At 42.1% G+C, this 18,564-nt stretch overlaps 1 protein-coding gene across 1 annotated transcript in view; it reads right to left on the reverse strand.

Moving 5' to 3' along the window:
* The window catches only part of LOC146009228 (alpha-2-macroglobulin-like), a 193,172-nt gene that overhangs the window by 26,344 nt on the left and 148,264 nt on the right, over window positions 1–18,564 (reverse strand). The window contains exons 20-27 of the mRNA XM_083149390.1: window positions 11,247–11,367; window positions 10,325–10,446; window positions 9,663–9,714; window positions 9,098–9,181; window positions 8,821–8,997; window positions 6,380–6,455; window positions 3,484–3,640; window positions 2,870–2,938 (exon numbers count right to left, since the gene is read on the reverse strand). Coding sequence (XP_083005516.1) covers window positions 2,870–2,938; window positions 3,484–3,640; window positions 6,380–6,455; window positions 8,821–8,997; window positions 9,098–9,181; window positions 9,663–9,714; window positions 10,325–10,446; window positions 11,247–11,367 — 858 coding nt within the window. The remainder of the gene's footprint in view (window positions 1–2,869; window positions 2,939–3,483; window positions 3,641–6,379; window positions 6,456–8,820; window positions 8,998–9,097; window positions 9,182–9,662; window positions 9,715–10,324; window positions 10,447–11,246; window positions 11,368–18,564) is intronic.

An 18,564-nucleotide genomic window follows, 5' to 3' on the forward strand; every position in this document is an offset into this window, starting at 1 on the left:
TCTAATTACTTGCAGACCTTAACCTCCTATATTATCCGTGGATCCACACCTACATCTTGTTACTAAACTTGTATATCGGCCCAAACCCCATATATGGGTATGTAGTCTGGACTGAACGCCAGCCTCTCTTTTTCCTTTTTTTCACCCTCTTGCTTGCTCTTCGTGTTGCTTTTGTCCAAAATTGTAATTTATGGTTATTTTAATGATTTTAGATTTTATCTTGTACGAGTACTAAAAGTTGACCAAACCACATACTTGAGAATCTTATTGGTATGTATCTCGAATTAAAAGTTGTATCTGCCATTTGGATAAACAAGATGATGAAATTCATAACTGATTAGTACATCCCTTTTTTCTTTCTGTACCACCTATAGTTTTAACCCCTGATGAAGTCGTTCTGACGAAACGCGTTGGGTTTCAATAAAGAATTTTTTTATACCTTGAACAGATTGGCACGTCTTATTCGGAAAAGGGACAAAGATCAACTGTCATTACAAAAATTGTATCAGTATTGTATGTTGCATTGAAGTAACTAGGTGGTACACTAATCAGCGCTCTCCAATAGAAACCCCCCCTTTCTAAATCTCTTGTTTGACTCCCACTAACAGGGGAGTCCTATCGGAGCAGCAGCAGATTATTGTTAGCGCAAAACGAGGTCCATACTGTATTTCTATATATATATATATATCTATAGATATATATATATATATCTATATAGATATATATATCTATATAGATATACATATCTATATAGATATATATATCTATATAGATATATCTATATATATATATATATATATATATATATATAGATATATATATATATAGATATATATATATCTATATATATATATATATATATATATAGATATATATATATATATATATATATATATAGATCTATATAGCTATATATATATAGATCTATATAGATCTATCTATATAGCTTGGAGGGGGTAGAGGGGGGAAGCTGTCCCCGGGTGCTGTGGGGGTAGAGGGGGGAAGCTGTCCCCGGGTGCTGCGGGAGGAGGGGGGTCCCTGCGGCTACTGAGTGGAGATGGGGTACCTGTCAGCGGCCAGCCTGACACGGCGCTGCCACTGCTGTATCTCCCCCGCTGCTGTATCTCTTGCGGCAGATGGCGGTGTCGGCGGTCCCTCGGCGGTCAGTGTCGGCGGTCCCTCTGGCGCAGGGGAAAAGACCCTATGATTGCCGGCGCTGCCGCTGCTGTATCTCCCCCCGGCGGCCGGTCCTTGCGGCGGATGGACAGTCAGTGTCGGCGGTCCCTCTGGCGCAGGGGAAATAGTACTATTTCCCCTGCGCCAGAGAGACCGCCGACACTGACTGTCCATCCGCCGCAAGGAGCGGCCGCGGGGGGGAGATACAGCAGCGGCAGCGCCGGCAATCATAGGGTCTTTTCCCCTGCGCCAGAGGGACCGCCGACAGGGACCGCCGACACCGCCATCCGCCGCAAGAGATACAGCAGCGGGGGAGATACAGCAGTGGCAGCGCCGTGTCAGGCTGGCCGCTGACAGGTACCCCATCTCCACTCAGTAGCCGCAGGGACCCCCCTCCTCCCGCAGCACCTGGGGACAGCTTCCCCAGCGCTGCACGCTGTGGACCCGCTGCGGGTGCCTGGACCCGCAGCGGGACCATTTACACCGCCATTTACACGGGTCCCATCCGTGTTCTACCCAGGTCAGGACCTGGGTAGAGGACCCGTGTAAATGGACACGGATACCCCCCATTTACACCGCCGAGGATCCGGGTCTGACCCGCCGCTGACCCGGATTTTTCGGCGGTGTAAAAGGGGTATAAGACCTCCCTCCTCCTTTCCCGATCCCTAACCTGAGCGGCTCATTCCGCCCGCTCCATCTAGGGCATCCGTGGGTGCTCCGAGTGAGGGGCCGCGACCTGCTGTCCAGACGCAGCGAAAACCAAACTTCCTTGAGGGGGTCCCTGGAGAAGACCGCTGGGCAGTTAGACTCCGCGCCCTCGCTTTGGAGTATTCGCCAAAACCCACTGCCCAAAATATATGCAGAGGTCGTACTTCCAACCTGCCAAGTTCCAAGGGCGTCCCGCCCCAGTCTCGCCTGAATCAGAACCTGAGGTGGGTCCTCAAGATCCTTCGGCCATGATAAATATCTAATTTTTTAAATATTTGCAATATTAACATATGGCAACCTTAATATGGATGCAGTTAAAATCCCTGCGGTCGGGATCCCGGCGTTCAGAATCCCGACGCCGGAATCCCGACCGCCGAAATCCCGACACTTTCTCCCTCCGTGGGTGTCCACGACACCCCTGGAGGGAGAATAAATTAGCGTGGCGAGCGTAGCGAGGCACCGGGCCCGCTGCGTGGCGAGCGCAGCGAGCCCGCAAGGGGGGGCGATCCACGACCCCCCCTTGTCGGGATTTCGGCGGTCAGGATTCTGGCGTCGGGATTTTGAACGCCGGGATCCCGACCGCCGGGATTTCATACTGAATCCCTTTATATAACCACAAGTTTCAGCATGATCAAGGAAATGTTTTTGTGGTACTTATATGTTAGTTGGGTGTCCACTCTGCTATTTGCTTAGTTTTCACCACGCTTCGGGCTTGGTGGCTCGCTGCACTCACCACACTATATAAAATCAACTCCATGCTGACATGGATAGTGGGGGTATGAGCGTATTAACTATAGTGGGCGCCCAACTAACATATAAGTACCGATTTTGCTATATCTTACAAAGGGGAACAAACACATATTTTACATTTCATGAACTGTCATTGGAAGTTAGTGTAATGTCAATCATTTGGTTGGTATTTATATATTTTATGTTGTCTTTAGTTTGTCCAATGCAAGGTAGAGTATGAAACAAGATCACTTACATTGCAGACCACGTGATGCTCCAGCAGGGAGATAACAATGTACGCAGTATTTGCAACCATATTTTCTGCCTATTGGGAAATGGAAAAAAATACCAAATTTTAAGTAATAACATTTATTATACATTATGCGATTTGGAGCCGATTTCACCCGATTTCGGCACTTTGAGGCAATAAATCGGGTGAAATCGGGCCAAAATCGTATGTGTGCGACATTTGTTCTGATGGATCAGGGGGTCGGACATGCAGCATGTATGATGACGTCCAACCTCCAGCAGCGGGGGTGTGGTATAATTCACCGGCAGTCAGGATTCCGACAGTCATTACTCAGACATCGGAATCCCGACTGCACAGCGGAGGGAGCGCAATGAAGCCCCTTGAGGGCTCGCTGCGCTCGACACGCTGCGGGTATGGACCCCCACGAGGGAGCAGTCGGGATTCCGATGTCGGAGTAATGACTGTCGGAATCCCGACTGTCGGGGAGCCATCCGGCACCCGGCAGCGGGCAGGCTGCGGCGGCTATTAAAATTTTTAAATAATGTGTCAAATGACTGGCCAGCCTCTGATTGGCTCTCTCACATGAGCCCCAGTGAGACATGTAATAGATGTGAGCATACCTTTAGATCATTATTGAAATAAGGTGCCGATTCATCAAAACAACCATTTGGTAATTGCTCCTTCTGTAACCAGGTCACAGCTTGCTGAATGATGGCCTCATCTATGTGGATGAAGTCCTGAGCATTGCTAAAAGCCTTCACTACTAATGCTGTGATCCTGCAACAGGATTCAAAATATCGGTTAGTAAAGCTGAAATAAATCCATCAACGATAAACTGTACAGGTGACAGATCATGAGTTATCTTATCATTTATTTTAAAATTAAAATATTTATATACGATAGGGGTAATTCAGACCTGATCACATGGCTGTGAATTTGCAGCAGCCAGAGATCAGTTAAGCTGCTGCCCTGCTCCAGCGAAATCCCACTTTGCAAATGAATGTGCTTACTGTGCCAATGGATGTGTACGGGTGCACATCCATTCTCACCTGTGCGAATATGTCCGAAATCCTTCGTAACAGGCTCACCTGCGCAGCCTGAGACTTACTCGCCGCTGCGATAAAAAACAGTCACATCTGGGCTGAAGCTGACGTCACACCTAAGATGGATTGGCACGGCAACACTGTCAGAGTTTATTATGGCATGCCCAGCATTTTTCTTGCCACTCCCAAAAAACCATCAGTTTCCATCCTGACACGCACACTCCCTATTAATCACCTTGTGAACGGCCAGCGAACATAACTAGTTTCAGGAGTTCATCGCAGGACAGCTTTGTGCATGCGAATGGTAAGCCGAGCGCATGCGCAGTGTATCAATAATCGCACACGCTGTGCATTTTTGCAACCAAACGATCAGGTTTGAATTGGGCCCTATATGTAATGCAAGGAGATATTTAAAAGCAGGGCAGCCGAGGGGGGGGGGGGCGGCGGGTACTAATTAACCGTGCCTGGGCTTGCTGGAGGGGCCTGGCAGGGGCCCTGGTCCGACACCCCCCCCCCCCCCCCCGGGCAGCAGCAGCACACGGCTCTACAGCATGTGCTGTGCTGATAGCAGGCTTAGCATGAGCATCTCACTGACAGCGTGAGAGCTCATGCTGAGCCTGCTGTCAGCACAGCACATGCTGTAAGTGCGTGCTGCTGCTAAGGGGGAGGGGACAATAACACCCCGCCTTGACTTTAGAGTTTTTTCACCCCCTCAAAACATTTTGGGGACGTGGCCTAAGCTCAGGAGGTGGCCAAACCTCCCCCACTTAGGCCACACCCCCCACATTTTAACATGGCCCGGCATACCTCTCAGCTGTCCTGTAAGAGGAATTGTGTTCTAAAGGGCTTATAGTAGGGGCTTCCACCCTTCTAAATCAGTATTCCCGCTGATTTTGTATGAAAGTGGTGCTTGACACCAGTGGTTTATTTTTTTATTTTTTTTAATTACGCCTATTTTAGTGATGGATGATTTCCACTTTGGGGAAAAAATGCAGCAGAAATGTTTTTTACTCGACAAACAACTTACGAGGATGCTGCCATGGGTAAAACAAAGATCACTAGAATGGTTCTCCTGTTTCAAATAAGGGGAAATGTCAATCGACAATAATTGACAATTAACCTAGTTTCAGACGTCCTCCTTCGATCACACGAAATGAAAGCTTGATGAAAATTTGTCACGCCATTAGACTATTAAAGAACTTGTGGAGTTGACTGTTATTTTATTTGGTAGTTTTGAAACGGTTTCCTCACGATTTGAGTACAAAAAAATCCAGATTTGTGGCAAACAGGTTCTTCCATCCTGACAATGCACCTGCCAACACAGAGTGTTAAGCATTTTTGAACCAAAAACAACATGACATCTTTGAAAGAAATATAGGACCTTATTCTGATTGACTCGCAAGGCTGCGAATTTCAAACGCACGGAGGACCGAATGAATCCATAGAGTAAGAAATATAAATGCAAAAGTAAACTATTACGGCTAGAAGAACTCGACATGACATCTTTGTCTCATCCACCGTATTTATCCAATCTCACCCCATGCAATTTTTTAAATTTCCTGGGATGAAGAGACCTTAAAAGAAAAGTTTTGCTGATATTGAAGAGGTGAATTAAAATAAAAAACTGCAAAAATACTATAAGGCATCAGTGGCGATGAGATTAAAAAATGTTTTGAGCAATTGAAAAAAACTTTTGACATTGGGCAAATGATTCAGACCTGTTAGCAAGGTTGCAATTTTTGCAATTGGAAAAAACCATGCTGCACTGCAGGTGAGGCAGATGTAACATGTGCAGAGAGAGTTAGATTTGGGTGGGGTGTGTTCAAACTGAAATCTAAATTGCATTGTAAGAATAAAGCATCCAATATTTACCTTGCACAGAAACAAAATAACTCACTACAATAACTGTCTGGCTGCTATGCAGAAGGAAGAGAAAAGGTGGATAACAGTTTGATGTACATGTAATGACCCTGTTGACCTAACCCCATGTAAACCTTCAGTCATGATGACCTTCATGCATGTCGACCTTCAGGGGTCGACATGCATGAAGACCTTCTGACCTCCCCCTTGTCAACCTAGTGACCGTATCCCCTGCACAAAGCCCTGCCAGCCTGCAACTTGCACCCTATTACATTTAGCCTGTGGTGTTTGTTTCTATAGATGTCTCCTTTATCCCTCCGTAAAACCCCCAAGATAAGATACTATAAGAGTCGGAACTACCATTGGTGCAGCAGGTGCATTGCACCAGGGCCCCTGAGGACTAAGGGGCCTATTGCTACCCAGACCAGCAATTACTTCTTGGGTTGGGGTAGTTATATTTTTGCCCCTGGGCCCACCACTCACAAGTTCCACCAATGTATCTTATGTTGTACAGAAGGGCACACTTTACTAGCAAGTCTTTTTTATATGTAGAGCATGTATCACAATTGCACAATATCAAACTAGAGGAAATCAAAGAATATTTTACACATACCAGAAATTTGGAACATCACCTGGAAACCCCCCATATGAGCCATTTTCATTTTTAAAAGTCAGTTGTCTCTGGTAACCTGCGAGATAAAGAAACATCAGTAATACATAATTCTGTGTACAATTGGTTCCACTTCTACCAGTGTTTTTTTTTCTGCTACAATGAAAAAAAAGATTATTGAACGAGTGCTCTAAGTGCCGATATACAACCATACCGGCCGCCTTGCACGGGGGGGGGGGGTGATTCAATAATGATCGGACGGGGTCAAATCTGGCCCCATTCCGATGGTGGGGTGTCTGCGCCTTTGCATATTTGCGCATGTGCAGACCCCGGGAGCAAACCGCTTCGGCAAGTTTTTACACTCGCTGAGCCGTTCACTCCAGAGGGGGCGGGCTGGGGTGGACCTCGGGATGGAGCAGGGGAACGACCCAGCATTTTATTAGCATCCCCATGAAAATGCTGGGCCTTCCCCTGGCAGGTAGGCCGATGCCTGCCGGCGGCGGGTGGGTGATGTCACATAACATCAGCGCCTGCCCCCTCTTCGGCAGACTCCTACGGGAATAAATGTCAGTTTAGGATGACTTTTATTTCTGAAGGGGAGAGACATCATTGGATGGTTGGTGACCATCCCCTTATTCTGATAGGAGGTACATGCTTTTTTAGTATGTACTTCGGAAATAATCTAGGAGCTTTATTATTCTATAGCTACTGACACTACTACTACTACTTTTTATCTTTAGAAGAAACTTCCACATCTTTCTTATTTGATAACATTGGATCACTACTTATGTGAGGAAAAGAGGCTAAATAAGTGCATGAAAATGTTAAACTAGCCACGGACCTCAGTGCAGCTGAATCTATGAGGGGTACATTTATTAAGATGAGAGTTCAATTAAAAATGGGTTGTTTCCCACAGCAGCCAATTAGATTCTACTTCTTATTTATTTAAAATCTGATTGGTTGCTGTGGCCAACATCCCATCTTCAATAGAACTTCCGTCTTAGTAAATTTACCCCTGCGTGTGGGAATGTGTCAGCTTAATTGGATACATCTATAGCTAGGTACACATAGAACCGATATGCCGGCCAATAGGCACAGTTATATACATCAGAACAATGTAAGGCAAGACATAACAATCCCTTGTTCCATCCTTCATTAAATTGCACTGCACCACATACATCATCGTAGTGAAGCATGACCAACCAGGTTGAACTAGATGGACGCAAGTGTTTTTTCAGCCTTACCTACTATGTAACTATGTAACCGGAAAATATCACTAACCACAGTGAGAGCGCCCAGATTGTCATTATACACTGAACAGTCTGACTGTCCCTCAGATAAAGTCTGGCTAGATCCCATACAACCATCACCGAATTCATTCCTAACAATCACTACTAAATGTAAAGCATCTATGTAAAGATTTTCGTCATGCGATACAGACATACAATTCTAAATTTCACACTAGATCAATCGGTGATAACGAGATTTCTGAAATAAATCGTATTGCCTATATCTAAAATAGAGAGGCAACTCTACCATCTTATAGAGTCTTTACAACTGCATCTCAACAATACTCCTTCATTGCAGAATACTTGCAACCGGCTCAAACAGGAATTTTCCATCTTCCTAACTTTAACTCATCGGGGGCAATTCATTTGTTTGTTATATTGTCTTAGGAAATGGGAGTCTATCAAAGCTATTCAATTGCTGCTCCAGTAAGACGCCCATTTGTCACAACAGTCACATCTCAGCTCACATCCCCTGAAGGTGGCAAGATGAAAAATGCGAAAAGTAGGCTGTTGGGAGCACAAACAGCCCTTACTTTTAGTCATGTTTAGCTACTTTATGCAGCTAAACACAGACTAATTGGGCTTGATAAGTGCAATAATTAGGGGCACTCAAAACAATTGAATTGCAATGATAGGCGCTCTTTAATTATTGTGCTTTAAACAACAATTGAATTTCCCCAAAAGTGTCTTTGAATTTGTTACTGTTGTTGATGACTGTAACATTGCGAAGCTGACCATAAGGCAAGTGTCATCAATTCAAGGATAAGGTTTTTTTCCCCTTTCTTGGCTCTTCACTCCTAATTAATAATAGCACTTCTCTGCATTTTTTTATATGTGTGCAGACCATTGTATTATTATTATTTTCATTTTGCCAAAATCATCCTTATTGTTTTTATTTTGTTTTTCGTTTTTGGCTAAACCACCCTCAAGTGATTTGGTTCCGAATTTGGATTTAAAAATATGTATAAATTACATGAAATCCAAAACCAGAATTGGAAAACATCCGGACTCTGACTTGTTTTGAATCCTTACAGGAGATTCGAACCAGGAGTCGATTTGGTTCTGAATCTACAAAATTCAGTTGTGTTCTGATTTATGAAGAACCAAACAGCACAACTCTAGTATTTATCAATCTACACAGCTCACATAACGAACCTTCAATCATGGCTTTCACTCCCTTGTCCTTGAGTTCCGGTGTTAGTTCTTTGGTACTCTCTAGATACTGCATTGTGTAAACATATCTGGTAAACTTTGCAATATTTTGCTCCCCACATCCCTCAGCCATATTTACAATGCTGTCCAAGTTAATGACAATATTAGCCATGAGATCACCTGCAAAGAATGTTATAATAGTTATAATGCAATAGTTTCAAATACAAATGTACTTGCAGATCAGAATAATATTCTCCAAACCATTGAGGCTTTTCCTCACCCAAAACAATCATGTGGGCACGGGCAGAGCCTGGAACTAATCTCTCTGGAACTTGGAGGGAAAATTGTATCTTCTCACTGGTATCTGCCGATCAAGAAAACAAATAACATTAAATAAATTTGGGAGAGTCGTTAACTGAAAATACCAGAAATTTTCCACAAAAGGTTGAGCGGAGAGGATATTAATTTAAAATAATAAAATCTATAATATTCTAATATTCATTGACAGATCCCTTGTGCATTTATAAGCAATAAAACATCTGATTTTTAAAGACATAAAAGTTTAAACTGTAATAAATAAATAATTCCTTATATACTGTAGTAAATCATAGAACTGGATTTCATAGCAATAAGTAACACTGCTCTGGACATTTCTCCATGATACTGTAGTGAGATACTGCAGTTTGGAATGGCAGTTGGTGGCAGTTGGTGTGACTCCCCTATTTGAATTTTGAACTGTGCTGCAGCTCCTCCTCTGGAGCCGCCACTGAACATACAGTAGAATATACTGTACTATGCTTTAATTATTATCCATCTGAATTCAGTGACCTGTATCCTTCACTCACCTGATGGATAGAGAAGGAAGGTCTCTGTCTTATCCTCTTCATGGCCTCTAGCCTAAAATAAGCAGAAAAGATACAATGTCAATAATGGCGTATTAGAAGGATGCTATATGTTTAATCATTTTGTCCATGAAGCAAAGTTTTTCTACATTTAATATCTCAGTTGTGTTAAAAACTCAAGCTGTATATCTATTTAGCTGTGTCCACATCTGCTGACATGTATATATGATGTTACACAGTAGTATGTCAATCAGTCTGTAAAAGCAGGCTGCATACACAGTAGCTGGACCATGTCTCTGCTATGTTACTCCCCAATAGCTGAGCATCTCCCTCACACACAGCAACAGATTGAGGGATCTCACATTGATGAAGGAAGAGCATGGATGCATCCATATCATTCCACACTTCTAATGTGAGCTTCCATGCATACCTGGGCTTCCTGCCATGACACGTGGAAGCACCTGGACATTACTAGATACAGTGTGAAATGAATTGCATATTAGTTATATTTTGGGGGCAAGAGTGTGAGTGGGCCTGCCAAGCTGGGACACAATTATAGTGTTTGAAACATGGCACGTAATTTCCATCTCTTACGGGTGATAATGATGGACATTATTTGGGAGATTGTGGTACCCTATACCATGGTACTATATTTTATCTCTTACCTTGACCACAACGGTTTTCTCAACAGAGTCTTCTCTATGATCTTTTGCTATCAAAAGTGGATCTTCAGTGCATTCTCCTTCCAACTGCAGAGAACCGCTGCTCACATGGATCTTTACGTTCTCTGAATAATGAAGATATGATAAAGATGATGAGAAAATAGACCGGCTATCACATTTTAAATGCCCCTTTCTGCTGCCTTAGTATTATTATTATTATTATTTCTACAAAATGTATATTTTTTTTAAATATTATAAAAGTTGGACTCATGCTTTGTTTTACACTGATGTCCTAGAACTTAGCGATCACCCACTGAGGGAGAAGATATCCACCACAGAATGTACTCTCTTTTCCAGTATTTCAATATCTTGTTTGTAAGATGTTGGCAATCATGTCCAGGTGAACATAAGTGAGGTCAGTAATTATTTCATCGTTTCCCACAGGGAAATCTAGTTGGCTTGAACCTGGAACCTCTTTTCCAGCCGGTATCACCAACATAACAGTTCAGAGGCTCAATAAACTAAAAACAACCCATCTCTGTATTTTGTGGCTCAATTACAAAGTTTGGCGCTACAAACAATGAACAAGATTAGAGCATGCTAGACCTAGCGGATAATGTATATTTATAAAGTTGTCCATATCAACCAATCAGCTCCAAGGTAGTAAATTCTATAAAATGAAAAGAAAACCTGGTTGGTTGCTATGGGCAACTTCACCACTGGTCATTTTCAATCTTTTCATTGCTTAATACAGTACATCAACCCAGCAGTCAGTGTAAAGCTTTACATCCTTGTAAACTGAAATTGTTGGGAGGTATGTACATACTGTATAGCGTGATGGATGGCAGGGTTCTGTTACTATTCTCTGAAATATTAATGTCCTTAAACCCCTGAATTTCATATTTAGCACCTATCTATATATTACTTATGTGCAGGGCTGTGGCTTCCCAGGTAAAGTATGTTGAGTCTCCTTCACAGATACATTTGGCCTGTTCCTTCTTTTGGACGGTTAAGAATTCCTCGGAATCAGACAGTGATGCCACCACCTATAATAATGCCACAGTAATAGAAACAAAAGACAAGAATGAATAGTCTATGCTTATAAACTGTTAGAAGACAATAATGTGATCTTTGATTTTTTTTTTAAGGAAAACTGTACAGGAGGGTCAACATTTTTTTATTTAAAGTTTATATAAGCTTAATGAAAAATATTTTACATTTTGTTGTAGAAGTTATACCCCACTACCCCAGTCTATCATCATATACAGTATATTACTTCCAGAAGGTGATTTTTGGTGATGATCCCTTTTTCTCCATTCAAATCGCTAAATGAGGTACCATTTAAAAGATTAAGTTCTCAGCTTCTGATGAATTGTTAATTTACAACTGCACATTGTATTGTTTGTTAAAAGTCAAAGTTAAAAATTGACTTTTGCCCATAGAGTTCTTTCTCTAGATGCCTTCTCCACTCAAAAACTGAGAAAGGAGAAAGCAACACCTATCTTTGTGGTTATCTCTAATACTGCGTAGGATACCCCATTCTAAAAAGGGGAAACTCTGTCAGTAACCTATGCAGTATTAGTCAAGGTAGTTGAATGGGGAAGCGGTCATCTATTAGAATGAACTTAGTTCTACAGTCTTTAGGTTAACCCCACTAGGTCGACTGGCAGGAAGGTCGACCTGACTTAAGGTCGACATGGGCCAAGGTCGACATGACTTAAGGTCGAATTTGCATAAAGGTTGACATAAGGAAGGTCGACAGGTCATAAGGTCGACATGAATTTTTCACTTTTTTTTGAGCCGACATGTGCCGACAGGCGGTATTTCATGCCCTACCATCCACTAGGGCGTGGAGGAGGTTATTAAAGCTGTGGCGAGCGAAGCGAGCAACCGTGCCGGAAGCATTGCGAGCGAAGCGAGCGATATGAGGGTCCGATTCTCATTGCTAACTGTGTCCATGTCGACTGTGTCGACATTCGGGTAAAAAAAGGTGAAAAACCCATGTCGACCTTATGACCAGTCGACCTTCCTCATGTCTACATTTATGCAAATTCAACCTTAAGTCATGTCGACCTTGGCCCATGTCGACCTTAAGTCAGGTTGACCTTCCTGCCAGTCGACCTAGTGGGGTTGACCTAATGACTGTAGACCTAAGTGTGGTCTGACAGATGTACCAATTCTGTTGAATGTACCTCAATAAATCTATCTGATTTTATGAATTTGTCTCTTAAAGAACATTCTTTGATAGTCTGATTTTGTTCTAATGAAACTTACTTTTGCAATACCCCTGATGAAGTTGTTAGACGAAATGCATTAGGTATCTTTGTAAATAAATGGATTAAATGCAAAATGGATTCTGCATCTTGTCTGAATAGATGCTGACATCAAACTCATTGAATAAATATTAAATATTGAATGTGACATTTTAAGATAACATATTAAGTGTCATTTTTATTATTGCTGGTTGGCAGTATGGATGGTGTAATGTTAGCATTACTGCCTCACAGCACTGAGGTCATGAGTTTGATTCCCACCATGGCTCTAACTGTGCCGAGCTTGTATATTCTCCCCGTACTTGCGTGGGTTTCCTCCGGGTACTCCGGTTTCCTCCCACAATCCAAAAATATACTGGTAGGTTAATTGGCTCCCAACAAAAATTAACCCTAGAATGTCTGTGTGTGCATGTACATGTCGTAGGGAACATAGATTGTAAGCTCCACTAGAGTCAAGTACGGCGGCACCCGGAGGCTGACAAATGAGACAACAACTGCAGAGTAGCGTGATCGAACGTTTTAGATGTTTAATACATCGTCATCAGGATGACGATGTATTAAACATCGAAAACGTTCGATCACGCTACTCTGCAGTTGTTGTCTCATTTGTCAGCCTTCGGGTGCCGCAGTACTTGACTCTGTACTAAGTGGGGACTTCTAGAAATCTTTTTATATGTATATATATATATAATATGCAAGTTAGCCGGCACTCAGCTCCAATGCTCAATTACTGGCCCCGTGCCTTCAGTAACCGGCGCAGCCTCAGCTGACCGGACAATACATTCACCAAACGAACTGCGGCACTTGGGACTTGCTACAGGAAAATAACCACACGTAGCCTCTTAGGGACGTTTCATCAGGGGCGGATTTAGAGATGAGGGCGCCCCTAGGCACAACAATAATGTTTACTAAGTAGGACAGTTTATAGGGGCAGTATCTGCATGTCCTATCCATTTACACTCTATTTAAGATGGAATATAGTACAGTACAGTGGATATTTTGCAGTTATTGGTACATTTTGGGCTGACAGTACTATCACAGGCATCCAAGTGCCGCCCCCAAACATGTGCCGCCCCTAGGCCAGTGCCTCACGTGCCTAATGGGAAATTCGGCTCTGCGTTTCATTATATCCCTCCAAGTATTAATGGGATATTTGATACATCAGGTGTAGGTAGTGTATCTTTAAAATATTCACTCAGCTGGATCTTCCTATTGAGTTGAAATAACTCGATTTTATCTTGTGCGCATTATAGAGCTTCGGCCATATACAGATAACTTAGACATTAGCTTACTATTAAGTCAGTAAGATTAACTAGAGCTGCAGCATTAATTGAACATTATTTACAGTCTTTAATTACTCTTTTGTATATATATGCTCTTTTATTTTCGTCTTGTTTTTTTTTCCATTATGTATTATCAGATTTCTACTGCCGCCATTATGTTATATTATTGTTTTATTCACTAAGTTTGTATGTATTTTTTGCAGTGGCACCATTGGTTGTCATAGTGGCAGCAGTCGTATCAGCATTCACATCACACAAACCACTCACTTTGTATTTTTTTCTCTTCAACAAAACTTTATAGATAAACACACACAATGACACGTTGCCGCGGCAACAGTCCCTATGACGATGACGTCACTATCCCAGCGCCCCTGGCGTCGGCACATGACTGCTGTCTCTGTACATGCAATGGTTCTGCACTACTTATAGAGGTAAGCACACCTGGTTATTTTATGTAAGCTATTTTTTGATAAAAGCCGTCCTGCGGCTGAAACGTCCCTGAGAGGCTACGTGTGGTTATTTTCCTGTAGCAAGTCCCAAGTGCCGCAGTTCGTTTGGTGAATATATATATATATATATATAGACATTGGATGGGCTCTGCACACACTAAATTAACTGATAATAAATAGTGGAGATTTGGTTCATGAATTGATCAATGCATTTAAGCCTCTATATATATATAGACTTGTAGTATGAAGCGGCACTCCAACCAATGTGAACAGTGAAAAAAAGGCTCCTTTATTAGCAACGTTTCAATACGGGTGTATTATCTTCAGGCTCAAAAATACAAGTGATACAAACAGCATTTATAGCGTGCAGTTGTAGTGTGCGTCAGCAGGGTGGTCATGTGTACCGTCCACTAGCGCACCAACGTGTTACTGAGACCCACCCCCCCGGAGACAGACCAATACAGGAACGCTCCTGGGGCAAGCCCCCTTATCCAACCATATACATAGAAAACAAATGACAAAATATAACGTACTGATACAAGGTTGTACAAAGCATATTTATACAAATACAGTGTATCATTTATAAAAAACATCCAAAAAAATAAGATATCAAAAAACAAAAAAACATAGCGAATTACATACAGTACAATCATAAACCGATATGCATCCCGTGCATTGGTACTGCAATATGACCGACCATGTATTTATGATAGTATTCAACATTTAGATCGATCTCCTAATTGATTAAACAAACATTATGAGTGATCATAAGAGAACATTGATGCCTGAATACTCATTTAGGCCACGCGGGGAGGTCGCACCCAATTTGACTATCCATCGGGCTTCACATTTCAACAATAGTTACCCTCTGTTGCCACCCCTGGGGGACAGAGGGATATGGTCAATCATCCTATATTTCAAGGATGACAAGTTGTGATTGAATTCCAAAAAGTGTCGTGCGACAGGTTGGTCGCTCTTTTTCTTGAGAAGTGCATTTCTTATGGAGGACCTGTGACAAATAATTTGGTAAACAGTATGTGATGTATTGCATGTCAGCAAATGTCTAATGGGAATGGATTTACCCGTGTGGGTGTGATTAAACGTGGCCCCCGGAATCAGGAAGGCACAAGTGGTGCACATACATCTTACACACGCCACCCGGGTACGTTGTTTGTTGCAAAGACAAAAGATTTGGACTAATATATCATGCGCTTAAAAAGCAGCCCCAAAACCACAACCAAAAAATTGGAGAACCACTCCAGAGGTTAGTTACATACAATACCGTGTGGAATTTGGTAGGCAATCAAGGCACTTTGCAAACATTCAAGGTGAAACCCAAAAAACAAAAGAAAAAAACCACAATAGTGTAATATGGTTTTAACAGTACATAACAGTTCAATTAAAACTAGAGTCGACTCGTACCGAATTAAATGTTCTACATATGAGGTAGACAATAATGCGTAGGGAGGGACATATGCTTGTCACAATGGAACCAAGAACTCCTCTCACTTTCTTTAGATGCTGATGAATCTCAAACGGATAAGAGAAACTTCATAGTGCAGTATAACATACTTTTATTCACACACAATTAAAACATCACACAATGTAAGGGATCTCAGGACTCTCACCATTCGATTATGTCCACAAGTGATTGTAGACACAAAAGCATAAGATGTAAAACCACCAAATTGACAAACTGGACATTAATGGAAAGTCCTTTATAATAAAGGATTTTTTAACTTGCCATTCGTCAAATGTTGTCTACACCATTCAATGTCAATGTAATACATTTTATATTGGTCGCACCAGCAGACCTTTTAAAGTTCGATTGGGTGAGCATTTGCGCAACATAAAAAAGGGAGTAGAAACCCATGCTCTCTCCAATCACTTTAGGCTCCACCACCAATGCAATGTGTCAGGAATTATGAATTTTTACATTTTACAAAAAATTAATGCTAGCATAAGAGGTGGGGATTCACATAAAAAATTGGCCAGATGCGAGATGACACATATTTTTAATTATGATACTCTTTTACCAAAAGGATTAAATAAGGATTTTGAAACTAAGTGGTTTTTATAGCTATTTTAAAATGTACCTTATTTTTATATATTGGTCTTATGTTTTTTAATCTTGGTTTTATACTTCTTGTATTTTTGTAAATATTACTAACTTCCATTCATTTATTTTGAGGTAAACTGGAAGCACCATATGCACTTTACTCCAAAAAATGGAACAGAAAAACCAAAGCTGCTGTTTCCCTAACAGCGGGGACACTATTTCAGCGTAGTGCTTCTAATGAGGAGGGAATTACACCTGGAATAGAAAACCTGGGATGGATTATTGCAGATCGCCTGTTGATTGTAATGTGTACCTAGAAGCTAGAAAATCTATGTCTGGAATTAGGAAATACTTTGTAAATTTGGGATGGTAGTATAAATACCCCTACTGGTGACCACTTTCTGTATGCCTTGAGAAAGATACCGCAAGGTATCGAAACCGGTTGGCAGTGGTCGTTTGAAAACACTCTGGAAGGGGACCAGACGGACTTCACCTTACAGCCAGTATCCAGGGACGCCTGTGGTGGTTTTACATCTTATGCTTTTGTGTCTACAATCACTTGTGGACATAATCGAATGGTGAGAGTCCTGAGATCCCTTACATTGTGTGATGTTTTAATTGTGTGTGAATAAAAGTATGTTATACTGCACCATGAAGTTTCTCTTATCTGTTTGAGATTCATCAGCATCTAAAGAAAGTGAGAGGAGTTCTTGGTTCCATTGTGACAAGCATATGTCACTCCCTACGTTGTTTGTTGGTATTGCTGCTTGACGCGTCTGACTTAACCAAAATGTCTCTACGATTTTTAGAGCATTTGAAGCTGGGTAAGATGGAGGTACGCGCCAGTCCAAGTTGGGTATCGGCCTGTATCAACAGCCAATGATGTTTTACAATCTAGGTGGTGTCAGGGCTATAATGGTTGTACGTGGTTACCCACGGCAACCTGTTCTCCATGTTCTTTTCTGTGGGTACAGGATTTAACAGGTTATTTCTATCCAACAACATAACTCTCTCTTTTGTTGCCCTCAATTCCGAGAGTGGATACCTCCGATGGACAAAACGCTCAATCATCTGGTCCATCTGGGCATTCGCCACTGTCGGGTCGGACACTATTCTTTTAATCCTCAATAGTTGGGAGTATGGCAGACTTCTAACAGTTGGTCTAGGGTGGCAACTATTATAGGCCAACAGATTATTTATATCCGTTGGCTTAGAATAGAGCCTGGTATGTATAACATCCTCTTGTATCTGTAATTGGACATCCAAAAAGTGTAGTTCACTCTTACTATGTGTGTGGGTGAATTTGATGGTGCTGTCAGTAAGATTATGGTTGTCAAAAATGTTACTCAAGTCTGCAGGGGGACCCTCCCAAAAAATCAACAAATCGTCGATATAACGGTTATACTGTATGATCCTACCTGCAGTCTCTGGGTTATTGAATAATAGAGCTTGTTCGAATTCGAACATAAAGATATTGGCATATGAGGGGGCCACTGCCGCCCCCATAGCCACGCCCATGAGCTGCAGGTAGTACCGACCACCGTATACAAAATTTTTTTTTGTGAGAACCAAAGACATCAATTCAACAACCAGATTAACATCAGGACCCTGGAAGTTGGCGTTACCGATGAGGAAGCGCCTCAGTGCTGCCAAACCTTGCGCATGTGGAATTGACGTATACAATGCACTTACGTCAATGGAGAACATAGAAACATCAGTAGTAAATCTTGATCATTTAGATACATTATTTAAAAGTGCAGTAGTGTCAAGGAGGTATCTTGGATGTTTTCTAATGCAAGGCTGTAACAAGCTATCAATATAAATCGATGTAGGTTGCATAAGGGAGCCCCGGGCGGCCACAATGGGTCGGCCCGGGGGGTCCTCCAGTGCTTTATGTATTTTCGGAATGCAATAAAATTGCGGGACCAGAGGATACATAGGTAATAATGCCTTCATCAAACCCGCAGATAAAGTACATGAATCAACATCTTCCTGCAAGATGTTCTGTAATTTAATCGTAAACATTCTTGTAGGATCACCCCTAAGACACAAGTAAGTAGTGATATCATTAAGATGTAACATGACAGAAGCTTCATACTTGTCGACATCCATGATCACTAGTGCTCCGCCCTTGTCGGCAGGACGGAACACCAGTGACCTGTCGTCCGACAAGGTTTTG

The sequence above is a fragment of the Crinia signifera genome, chromosome 6, assembly GCF_055691185.1.
Source record: "Crinia signifera chromosome 6, ASM5569118v1, whole genome shotgun sequence".
NCBI lineage: Eukaryota > Metazoa > Chordata > Amphibia > Anura > Myobatrachidae > Crinia > Crinia signifera.